The sequence below is a fragment of the Gymnoscopelus microlampas genome (assembly GCF_963454915.1).
Source record: "Gymnoscopelus microlampas genome assembly, chromosome: 17".
NCBI classification, from domain to species: domain Eukaryota; kingdom Metazoa; phylum Chordata; class Actinopteri; order Myctophiformes; family Myctophidae; genus Gymnoscopelus; species Gymnoscopelus microlampas.
Genome location: NC_139954.1, coordinates 9,357,529 through 9,369,332, shown reverse-complemented (window position 1 = coordinate 9,369,332; position 11,804 = coordinate 9,357,529). Strand labels below are relative to the sequence as shown.

Genomic DNA, 11,804 nt, shown 5'->3' with positions numbered 1-11,804 from the left:
ACAAGCTCACAGTGTGTCATGTGTCTAAATAAAGTATATCTGCAGTGTAAACATCATGGTCATTAGAAGCAAACAGATAAAGATGTGAACAGTCAGAAAGGAGGAGAGGAGGAGAATCATAGAAGTAATAGGACTTTATTGTAGCAAAAGTTCAAACATCAACATGTTTCAACTGACTGGTTTTCATCAGACCTTTTATGACAGAGTTTAAAAAAGGCAGATGTCTCTTGTATTTTTTAAGCGTTCTCTTTTGTATGTTAGCCTTCATTAAGTGCTGAGATCAGGCCTTTAAATGTCCATTGCCATTGACAATGCATTGGGCGCTTAAAGTTAAATATTTCAAAAATTACAAATTATTTCAAAGTAAAAATCTCAAGCATGCATGTCCACAGTAAGGTGGATTTTTTAAATTGTGAATCAAGTTTATAGGTTAAAGTATGAAGGAACAGCGAGGTGCCAACGTTTTCAGATGTACATTTTAAAAGTTAAATATCTCAAACTACAAAACATTTCAAAGTAAAAGGTTCAAGCATTTGTGTCCACAGTAAGATGAATTATAAAAAGTGTGAATGGGTATGGATAGGTGAAAGTGTTTTTTGAGGTGCCAAAACTTTTAAAAATGAGTATATTTCTAAAACTATGAAACATTTCAAAGATTTGTTTTCAGGCAAACATGTTCACAGTAAGATGAACATTTTAAAGTTTGAATGGGGTTTCCAGGTTTAAGTATGTAGGACTAGTAGCCTGCCAAAGTTTGTACTTTTTCTAATCTAATATTATCCCCCCCCACTTTGAAATTGCACTATAAATAAAGTTTGGGGTCGGCAAAAAAGGTTCCCCCATAAAATGGGATTGTGGTATAAAATGTTGAGAACCTCAGACTATACCGTAAATGTAGGCCTACAGATGTATGTCTAACTAACTTAAAATGTGTAGGGCCTACTAGCACATAGCCTACTCAGTAGACTTAAGGGCATGGTAGTACCTGTTGCAATGTTTTCTTCCATGCCAAAAGATTTATACGTGTAAAAAGAAAAATAAGTGGGCGTGGCAACATTTTCCATTCTCCTGCAAATTGTATTCATTTATCACATGATGTTCTATTATTATTATCACAAAATGTTCTATTATTTTCATGTGCGTGTTTATGTGTGCATTCGCTGCATCACATGTAATTGTTATGCATAGTCATTGCGTGTCGTGTGATTACACATGCTGCAACAGTCAGAGGCAGAGCATGCCATTGGACCATTATAAGTTCATGGGGAAACTACATGACGCGTCATGCTACGCAGTTGTCAAAATGCGTGAGTAATGCTTTCAGTCAATAGCTGCACATTAATTTGCGTGCGTGCGTGTCTGTTCAACTTACTCTATCTGACACAAAGACACAGAGGAATCAGTCCACAACCAGAACCCAGGGTAGAGAGGCTCAGTGAATGTGGAATGGAAGGTGTGCAGGTGTGTCAGTGTATCAGAGGACACTCTGTAGAAGGACAGAGTCCCAGCAGGCCAGTTTAAATACACTGCGACTCTATTGGAGTCAGAGTGACGAACAGGGAGGATAGTTCTCTGCTTATTGTGGATAACAGAGTATCTGCTACCATCGAAACCACCACAATCCAGACTCCAGGACTTGTCATGGAATCCAAGTCTACAGTCGTCACCATACCCTCCCCTGTTAATTCCTCTGTATGCCATTGCTATAGAAACCCACCCACTCCACTCTACCTCCCAATAACACCATCCAGTCAGACCCTCCCTACACATAACCTGAGGACGCCACACAAATCTGTCTGGATGATCAGGATACGACTGAAGCTCGCTCGTCCGTGTCACCTTTCTGTTGTTTTCAGACAGAGAGAGAACTGTGTGTGTTGTGTTTGGGTCCAGTGTGAGAGGACAGACATCTGATGGAGAGAACAATAAACTATATTTCACTGTATCACAAAGTATTGAGTACATGACATTTTAACTTTTGTCATATATTGATGCCATTATGTCCATGTTAATATTAATTAAGTGCTGGGTGCACAGTGCATAATAGCCACCCCTCATATCACTGTAGTGCAGCACTGAATGTCTCAGTTCAACACCTGCCTGTGCTATCTATTTATACATGCAGGCATAGTGTCACACGTTATTCAAAAGTGCAACAACTTTTAAGTCACTCAAACTTTGGACCTGCAGCTATATGTGACTAAATTGAATTTTAACAAGGCAGGCATGAATGCACTTGCGCAACATTGCACATGAATTTTGAAAGTTCCACCACATGCATGCATACAAACAGCATTGTTGATACTCACATGTTTTAAAGTCTTGAGGTTGAACTGAGTGTTCTTCATGATCCAAACTGTAGTAAGGAAGCACACATGTATCCTATGTCAAAATTGTCTAGTCAACCGACCGACGGTGGGCGGACGGTGGATGGGTCACAAACGTTACCATGCTGACCTGCGAGGCGCACTGTTGCTCCGATCCGCACCAAACTTCACACCAACACTTGCCAGGGGTCTGCCATCAGAATAGCCACACCAGGACCACAGGCGCACCATTGCCCCCCCCCCCCCACTCTGTTCCTATTGGCTGGGCTTCAAACAGCCATAACTCCAGTTCCCAGCATGCTAAACGCCCCAAACTTGGTAGGTGCTCTTAGACAGCCAATAGGGACAGGCTGGTTCGATCGGGTCATACCAAACACTCCAAAAATGGAGTCCAATGCCTCCCTGCTTGGCACTCAGCATCAGGGGTTGAATTGGGGGTAAGTCCCTGCGACATACTAGCGTCATGTCGCAGGGGTGTACTTGTACATTAAGCTGCCTCACGCTAAGAAAACACGAGATAGGGCGGGGGGGGTAATGGTGCACCTGTGGCCTGATGGAAGACCCCTGAGCAGTGCTGGTGCCAAGTTTGGTGCAGATCAGAGCAATGGCTGCGCCTTGCAGGTCCGCATGTTACGTTTGTGACGAAAAATAAATAAATAGTATCTTTAAATATGAATTCCTTGAGTCCAAACCTGTATAAAAGAGATTTCTAAAACATATTATTTTCAATTAAATAATTACAAAATAGTTGACATATGATTCATTTATTTATGTTGGAAAGAAAAAGAAGAAACTTTTTTCATCCACACTCCAAAATGCAGTATAGTTTGCAAATAGTTGTCAGGTAGATGCAAATCACCTAATCTTGAGAATTGGGACAAAAATGTATTATTATTAGGATTATTACTCTCCGCAGGAGAGTATTGTTTTCACTTTCTAAATATGACACACCGATTGGTCAAGCCTCACGTGACACGTGACAATACAGTGAAATACTGTATAAATACATGGCATCACTTTGACAGTGTCTTGCCACTGTCAAAGTGAGGTAAGACAGGAACCATCACGAAATGGCTGCATGGCTGATACATAATTGGCAGATAGGACAGATAGGACACTTATATAGACAGGAGGGATATGACACTTACACAGACGGATAGGACACTTACAGTACACAGACAGGACGGATAGGACACTTATACAGACAGGACGGATAGGACACTTATACAGACAGGACGGATAGGACACTTATACAGACAGGACGGATAGAACACTTACACAGACAGGACGGATAGGACACTTACATAGACAGGAGGGATATGACACTTACACAGACAGGACGGATAGGACACTTACAGTATACAGACAGGACGGATAGGACACTTACAGTATACAGACAGGACGGATAGGACACCTATACAGACAGGAGGGATAGGACACTTACACAGACAGGAGGGATAGGACACTTACATAGACAGGACGGATAGGACACTTATACAGACAAGAGGGATAGGACACTTATACAGACGGATAGGACACTTATACAGACAGGACGGATCGGACACTTATACAGACAGGATGGATAGGACAGTTAAGAATTAGAACATTCCCAACATTCCCAACACAAGTCTGGTAAGAGTGAGGTAAGACAGGAACAATCACGAAATGGTTGAGAAATGGCGGATACTGTAACAATTGGATAGGACACTTACACAGACAGGACGGATAGGACACTTACACAGACAGGACGGATAGGACACTTACATAGACAGGACGGATAGGACACTTATACAGACAGGACGGATAGGACACTTATACAGATAGAACATTCCCAACATTCCCAACAGCGGAGAGTTGTGCTCCGAGGAGCACTTTTTCTAGTTATTATTGTTATTATACTACTAATACTATTATAAATACCCTTCAATTATGCCAGTAAAAAAAAAATCAAAGTGTTGACTATTACACCACATATGTGACCGGCCGTATCTAGCCAACAGTCTTCTCGCGGCTGCACATTGTTCAGGACAGCAGAAAAAGTCACAGAAATATTTTTTTTATCCAAAATGAGTTAGCCCAGTTAGACTCTTCACATACTAGAGTATGTTTGACATAAATGTCAGAGCTTAAATCGACATGTAAATATGAAATACATGCATAAACGTGTAGCTAAGATATAGGTTAGAGCTATTATTGCTAACAAAATCCATTCCCTTTTAAAGTGTGTTAAAGGCCACATGAGCACTTTAAACCTATACACATTGGCTATTTGAAAATAGCTAACAAATAGCGAACAAATAAAAAGCAACCCACAACTACCAATATTTACAAGCAACTTCACAGAAAAACAGGGCCCGTTTCACGAAACCTGGATTAGGGATAAACCGGGTTTAATCGGCTAACCTGGCTTAAATTATCCAGGAATCGGTTTCACGAAAGCTGAGTTATCTCGGCAGATTAATTTAGCCAGTAAACCTGGATATGTTTATCCATGATCCGGTTTCACAAAATAAAATTGAAGCAATCCTGCTTTAGTTACCATGGCAATTTAGCTGTGAAGTTAGTCTTATGGCGGCCGGGGGTCCACAGACCCCCCGTTGACCCCCGCCCCCCCGTGGTCCCCCAGACCCCCGGCCCCCCATGGACCCCCGTGTACCCCCGGCCCCCCGTGGACCCCCGGACTCCCGTGGACCCCCGGCCCCCGTGTACTCCCGCACCCCCGTTGACCCCCGACAGGAGTCCGGGGGGCTGAATTATATATTTATGGACGTATATAAATGAATTGCATATTTTTGGACAACTCTTGCATTTAATTTGTCGGCCACGCTTTCTCCTTGGATCTATATTTATTGCGGCTGTGTTTCCTCTCTTGCTTATTATACATTTTACTTCCTGGGGTCTATTTCACGAAACCTGGATTAGGGATAAACCGGGTTTAAACCGGGTTTAATCGGCTATCCTGGCTTAAATTATCCAGGAATCGGTTTCACGAAAGCTGAGTTAGCTCGGCAGATTAATTTAGCCAGTAAACCTGGATATGTTTATCCATGATCCTGTTTCACGAAAGAAAATTGAAGCAATCCTGCCTTAGTTACCATGGCAATTTAGCTGTGAAGTTAGCCTGGTCCGGACCAGGCTAACAGCCAAGCTTTATTAATCCAGTGTCTTGTTCTTCAAGTTTTGTGAAATAGCTGTTAGTCCAATGACTAATGACTGTTAGTCCAATGTTAGTCCAATGAGTTTTTCCACACTTATTCAATTCTTGTGCGAAAATTGAATGGAAGATCTACAAGCCTGATTTTTTTTAGTCTTATGGCGGCCGGGGGTCCACGGGGTCCCCGTGGACCCCCGGACCCCCGTGTACCCCCGTTGACCCCCGGCCCCCCATGGATCTCCGGACTCCGGGTCCGGGAGTACACGGGGGGACAGGTAATCCCGGACCCCCGTGGACCCCCGCCCCCCCATGTACCCCTGGACCCCCATTGACCCCCGTGGACCGGGGACCCCCGGCCGCCAAAATGCAAGCTTTACACTTGTAGATCTTTGATTTTAGAAATTAGAAATTAGAAATGATTCTAAGTGTTTATAATTATAATTCCAACATTCACTTAAACTCCTCATGTTTAAGCCTAACTGAATTATATATTTATGGACTTGTATATAAATTAATTGCATATTTTTGGACAACTTGTGCATTTCATTTGTCTTTTTCTCTCGCTTTTATTATAGCGGCCGTGCTTCCTTTTTTATTAATGACCTCCTCATAACCTTCTATCAGTTGTTGCTGTTCACTGGGAGAAAAAAACGCAGCTCTTGTCTTTTCCATGGTCATTGGTTGATAGATCAAGGAATCTACGCTCTACCTCATGGGCTTTTGTAGGAAATCGTCGACGCCCATTCAACCTGGTTTAATGATCCTGGCTCGACAAATACGTTCCTTCTCAGCCAGGCTTGGCTTTCGTGGAACTGAATAAACCAGGCTGAACAGCGCAGGCTTGTCAAACCTGGATTTGCCTTTTAAAACAGGATAATTTAATTCCGCTTTTGTGAAATAGACCCCTGGTATGATTCCATGAGCTGCTGCAGTGCTGCCGTTCAGACACAGAGAAGAACGCCGCTCTGGTTTTGGGCTCCATGATTGGTCAAGTTCAAGGATTCTGCTATCGACTTTCATGTTTTTTTATAGGAATAGGCGAACACACATTCAGCCTCTATTCAATTCAGTTCCACGAATGCAAAGCCTGGCTGAGAAGGAGCGGCTTTGTCGAGCCAGGATCGTTAAACCAGGCTGAACAGCGCATGCTTGTCAAACCTGGATTTGCCTTTTAAACCAGGATAATTTAATTCCGCTTTCGTGAAATAGACCCCAGGTCGCTTATAATGCATTACAATTGCATTTTTTTCACACAAACAAACACGTGTACACTAGTCTGTGTGTCACTACCTAGTCAAGCTATATACCATTTTAAAGGTACGGTGTTGTGATTAAAATGATGCAAACTATTCCTAGATAGCATCAAAACTGACACTACAACTGACACCACAATCAACGCTAAAGTCTGTCAGCCGATCTACAACAGATCACAGTTTTCTCAGCTCGCTGTATCTCTGCAAGACATTTCTCTATAAGCCATATCTCCAAAACTGGTGGGTCAAACTAAACAACCAATATGTCAATTTGTAGCTATGATTCCCTGCTTTCATACAACATGAGGAAAACAAGAATCAAAACATTGTCAATGACTGTCTGTTCATGGCGTGCCACATACTATATAATGGGCAAACCTCCAACAGTTTTTCTTATTTAGATAGACTCCATAAGTTGGCATATGTGATGGAGTTGACATATTATGGAGTTGGCAAAATGTTATATTATTTATTCAACAGCATAGTCATAATGAGTAGCCATTTTAAATGTTCAACGTTGCTAAGAGTTCTCTTAATACTAATAAAATTACACCTTTTAAAACATATTATTTTTTATTTAGTTTGAATTTAGAAGTACTTATGGAGTTGACATGTTATGGTTGAGACACTTCTGATATCATTATTATTTAATGCATTTATCAAAAAAGATAGAAAGCTTATATAGCTTCAGCAGCTTTCCTGCCTTTTTTACACCAGGAAGTGAGACCCAAATAAGTACTCATTTGAAATGTTATGGTAGGACATATGTGAGCGGGTCCAGTGCTTTAGGCATCAAGTAGGCATTTTTCATTTTTCATGTTATTACAGATTGTTGAAGTACAGAATATAAGCTTTCATATGATGTATCATTCATTGAAATTGGAACACATTTGAAGAAGATGTGACCATTTTAATCTTGTTATCTATTATAGTCCAAACTGAGATAATCCCTCCTAAAGAATTTCCACTTCTAGCACCTCTCAGCTCCAGGTAATGGGCGTGAACAATGGGTAATTTATTCAACCTAGCCACTCCTCTAATCACTCCCCCATTGACACCTTTCAGTCAGCTGTCCACCATATAGAAATTTGATGCAACACAATTACATTTTTTTAAAGGTATTTTTACTTTACTGGAGTATTTCCAATACTTTAACTTCTACTCCACTACAGATCAGAGGAAAATATTGTACTTTTACTCCACTACAATCATTTTAAACTTGAGTTACTAGTTACTTTGCAGATATAAATTATTACATTATAAAACATACATTAACCACTTTAGCCCTATTTTATACATAGTCTATTTGAAAATAGCTGATCTACAAGCTCACAATGCGCATTGCGACGCGTTGTGAGCTTGTAGATCAGCTATTTTCAAACATTTTAGTACTTATACTTTAGGTACTTTAAGTACATTTTGATACCAAGACTTTAGTACTTTTACTTTGATTGATCTCAAGTAACATTTTGAGCACTTTTACTTGTAACAGAGTATTTTTATATTGTGGTATTGCTACCACCGAGTGCTTCTTCCACCACTAAATTTGACCCACTGGTAGTCGACTAACAGTCGAGGGTTACCTATTAATAATGAAGACACGACCAGCTAGGTCCTGGATTAACTCCAACCTGGTGTTTGCACTCTCCATTTACAACCCGTACATCTACATAAACGTTCAGATTTCAAATATAAAGTGCTTATCTCATGGCCACGGATGTTACCATTAACTTCGGGTGGGTGTAAGTACCCGTATCTTCCATATTGTTCAATAAAAAGCATTTTAATCTGATCGGCGGCCATTTTCTCATAGAGTTATAACGTATCAGGAGTGCAATACACCCCCCAACCAATACGGCCGTGTAGTTGAAAAACAATGAGACAATGGCCATCAATCGGATCAAAATGCTTTTTATTGAACAAAACGGAAGATACGGGTACTTATGAGGGCCCGTACATAATTATAACACCCGTGGCCATGAGATAAGCACTTTATGTTTTAAATCTGAACGTTTATGTTGATGTACGAGTTGTAAATGGAGAAATGCAAACACCAACTGTACGTTCAGCCATGACGCTAACAATGCTAAGCTCCTAGCCTAGCTCGTTATTCCACCGTTGTTTTGTCCACATCTTCAGTGAAATACTTCAATACGAACGTCGAGCGGCCTGTTGTTTAGCTGGGGCTGCCCTCAGAGCTGCTGTGTTCGCCACAATGTTATTATTGATAATAGAACTACATTCTGTCCCGAAAAAGACTAACGCAATACTGGCCGTTTCGGCGCTTCCCACCGTGGTGAAGTTAGTTTCAGCCTCAGGTTGAATATTCACCCAGTGGCTATTACTCCAGTAAAGTAAAAAATACCTCAAAATTGTACTTAAGTACAATACTTGAGTAAATGTACTTAAGTTATGTTACACCACCACAGAGAGGAGTGATACTGATGGGCGGGGATTAGGCTTGTAACCGGAGAACAATGGGCCAACAACCAACCAAAACCACTCACGTGCTAATGTTGTCCCTGCAAGTTAAAACCACTCTCCGCCCCCAAAAGACCGACAGAAACACACAGAAACACTCCTGTTTTTGTAATGTAATTTAAACCACTTAATGATTCTAAAACGCCTATCTTTTGGACTATAAACCTTCTTCAACATTCGAACTGTGTTAATATGAAAAAAAACGAAAATCACAAAAAAAAAAAAAAAAGTTTAAAAGCTACTTTCTAGTCTTTGTCAATGGGCGACATGATGCCCTAAACACCAGACCTGGTCACATATGTCCCAATTCTCAAGAATGGGTGAAATACTTAACAGTATTCAGAAATGCTATCATCTGTTTCACCACTTACTGGTTTGCATCCCTGCTACAACTATATCTCCCACATACCATGGAACATTTCAGCATGAAATAAGTTCATATCTACTCACTTGAGAGTCTCTAGGCCAGCTGAGAGCAGCAGTCCCGAGTTTCCTAGGCGATTGAAGCTGAGGTCCATCTCTCTCAGATGGGAAGGGTTAGAGCGCAGAGCTGAGCCCAGAAAAGTGCAGCCTTCCTCTGATATCAGACAGTGAGACAACCTGCAGATGAACAAACACTTCAACAAACTGCTGCTGATGCTCACGTAGGCTATCTGAGATCCACAAAAAAAACACATTCACCTTAGAATCTCTAGCCCACAACGTGGACTTCCCAGTCCAACAGAGAGAAACATGACTCCTTCATTCTGCAGCTCATTGCAACTCAAGTCCAGTTCTCTCAGACAAGAGTACTTGGAACTGAGAACTGATGATAATTCCTTACAGCATTTCTCTGTGAGGTTGGTTTGTCTCAACCTGAAAATAATAACAATAAAACATACACACACACACACACACACACACACACACACACACACACACACACACACACACACACACACACACACACACACACACACACACACACACACACACAAGGTCAAAAGGGTGTGGAGCCTGGAGTCAGCAAGACCAGCTAACTCCACTCTCCCTTTGGTGGAGTTAGCTGGTTTAGCAGAACGTTTGAGGATTCAATGGAGTTAGCTGGTTTTGTCAGAAGCTCTTTTTAATACTTTTCATTGGTTCAATATTTTTTAAACCAACACACAGACGTAAAGGGTGTTTCAACACATTGACTGCCAAAACACTGTTTATCATCCCCATGCCAGCGTGTTTTTTTTTTTACCATATATTGACGATCCACGGAGACCCACCGGAAGCCAGTGTGTACAAAGATGTACGCAAAAGATGTCTGTGGGGTGGGGGAGGGTCTCCTCTATCCACCTGAACAAAAAATGTGTAACTGCGGCCATTTTGTTGCTACCGGCTTGTTTTCACCCCCACCAAAAAAAAGTGTTTTTCTACAACTGATAACATAGGAGTGGACGGATGTGTCATTTTTTGGGATGACGTCACATCCATCTATTCCTGCTCTCAAAAGTCAAGGGATCATTCCTAAGTTGTGTTAGAGCTCCCTCTGGTGGATGTTTAAAAAATATATTTTTTTTTTGAAAGGACCTTTTAAAACGTCCTTAGCAGGCAAGTGTTGGATTCTTTGGCAGGCAATGTGTTAATAGCACTGATTTATAGGGAAAAAATAAAGAGCTGACATTTTTTGTTAGCTGGTTTCTGCCAGACAGCTGTATATTATACAGAAATTAAAGTTGAAGTTAAACACAGACATAAGAAAAACATTGCATTTGCAACCTAATGTGTGAACTGATCTAACCTGAGGGTTTCCAGTCTGCTTTGTGGACTCTCCAGTCCTCCAGAGAGCACCTTCACACCTGAATTGTGTATGTTATTGTAACTCAGGTCCAGTTCTCTCAGAGTAGATGAGATGGACCTGAGCACTGAGGCCAGACCTTCACAGCAGTTCTCCGTCAGTCCACAGTGACATAACCTGTATTGTTATCAACATATATTAATAATGTCTTATTTACCGTATTTGCTCTTGACTGTTTTTATGAAAATGGATGATACGATATTTTGTATTTATATCTTTTAAGATGTCACCCCTGTGCCAGGTCACAGGACAATACATAGGCTACTAGAACCCCTTTCTCTTAGTCACTCATGACAATATTCATGTATCTACCTGTGTTGATTATTATTGATGTCATGTTAAATATACATAGCATTCTTATGTAGAGGTCATTCTTATTGTCTGGCCTACTGATTTCACTCTGTTCAGTGCATTGCTGTCTTAGTGTTACCAGTTTGTCTTTTAGTAATTAAGTAAGTAAGTAAGTAACTAACTAACTAACTAACTATGTAACTAACTAAGTAACTAAGTAACTAAGTAGCCTTGGGAAACAAAACAACGGTGCCTGAGCCATGTGGCCCATATAGTGTGCCTCTGAGCCCAACCTTTTTCCTCTTTATTTGGCTTGGGCTCATTGGCAGGCTCCAAGAGACCAACTTGTGTGATTCTAATCAAACCCCATGAGGAATACCAGGAGGCCTATATGAATGCCTACAGGAGGTCTCAGGACTGCCCAAGCCCTACTGAAACACTCTGCTAAAGATATAAACCCCACTCTTATTACA

General features: G+C 41.1%; 1 protein-coding gene across 2 annotated transcripts in view; it reads right to left on the bottom strand.

Moving 5' to 3' along the window:
• Positions 1-219: 219 nt before the first annotated feature.
• Positions 220-11,804, bottom strand: part of LOC311065049 (uncharacterized protein) — a 47,695-nt gene continuing 36,110 nt past the window's right edge. For both annotated transcript variants that reach the window (XM_084085229.1, XM_084085230.1), the window contains 5 exons: positions 10,984-11,157; positions 9,897-10,070; positions 9,666-9,815; positions 2,310-2,356; positions 220-1,910 (listed from right to left, as the gene is read on the bottom strand). In XM_084085229.1, the coding sequence (XP_083941355.1) occupies positions 1,369-1,910; positions 2,310-2,356; positions 9,666-9,815; positions 9,897-10,070; positions 10,984-11,157 (1,087 nt within the window). In that variant the 3' untranslated portion in view covers positions 220-1,368. The remainder of the gene's footprint in view (positions 1,911-2,309; positions 2,357-9,665; positions 9,816-9,896; positions 10,071-10,983; positions 11,158-11,804) is intronic.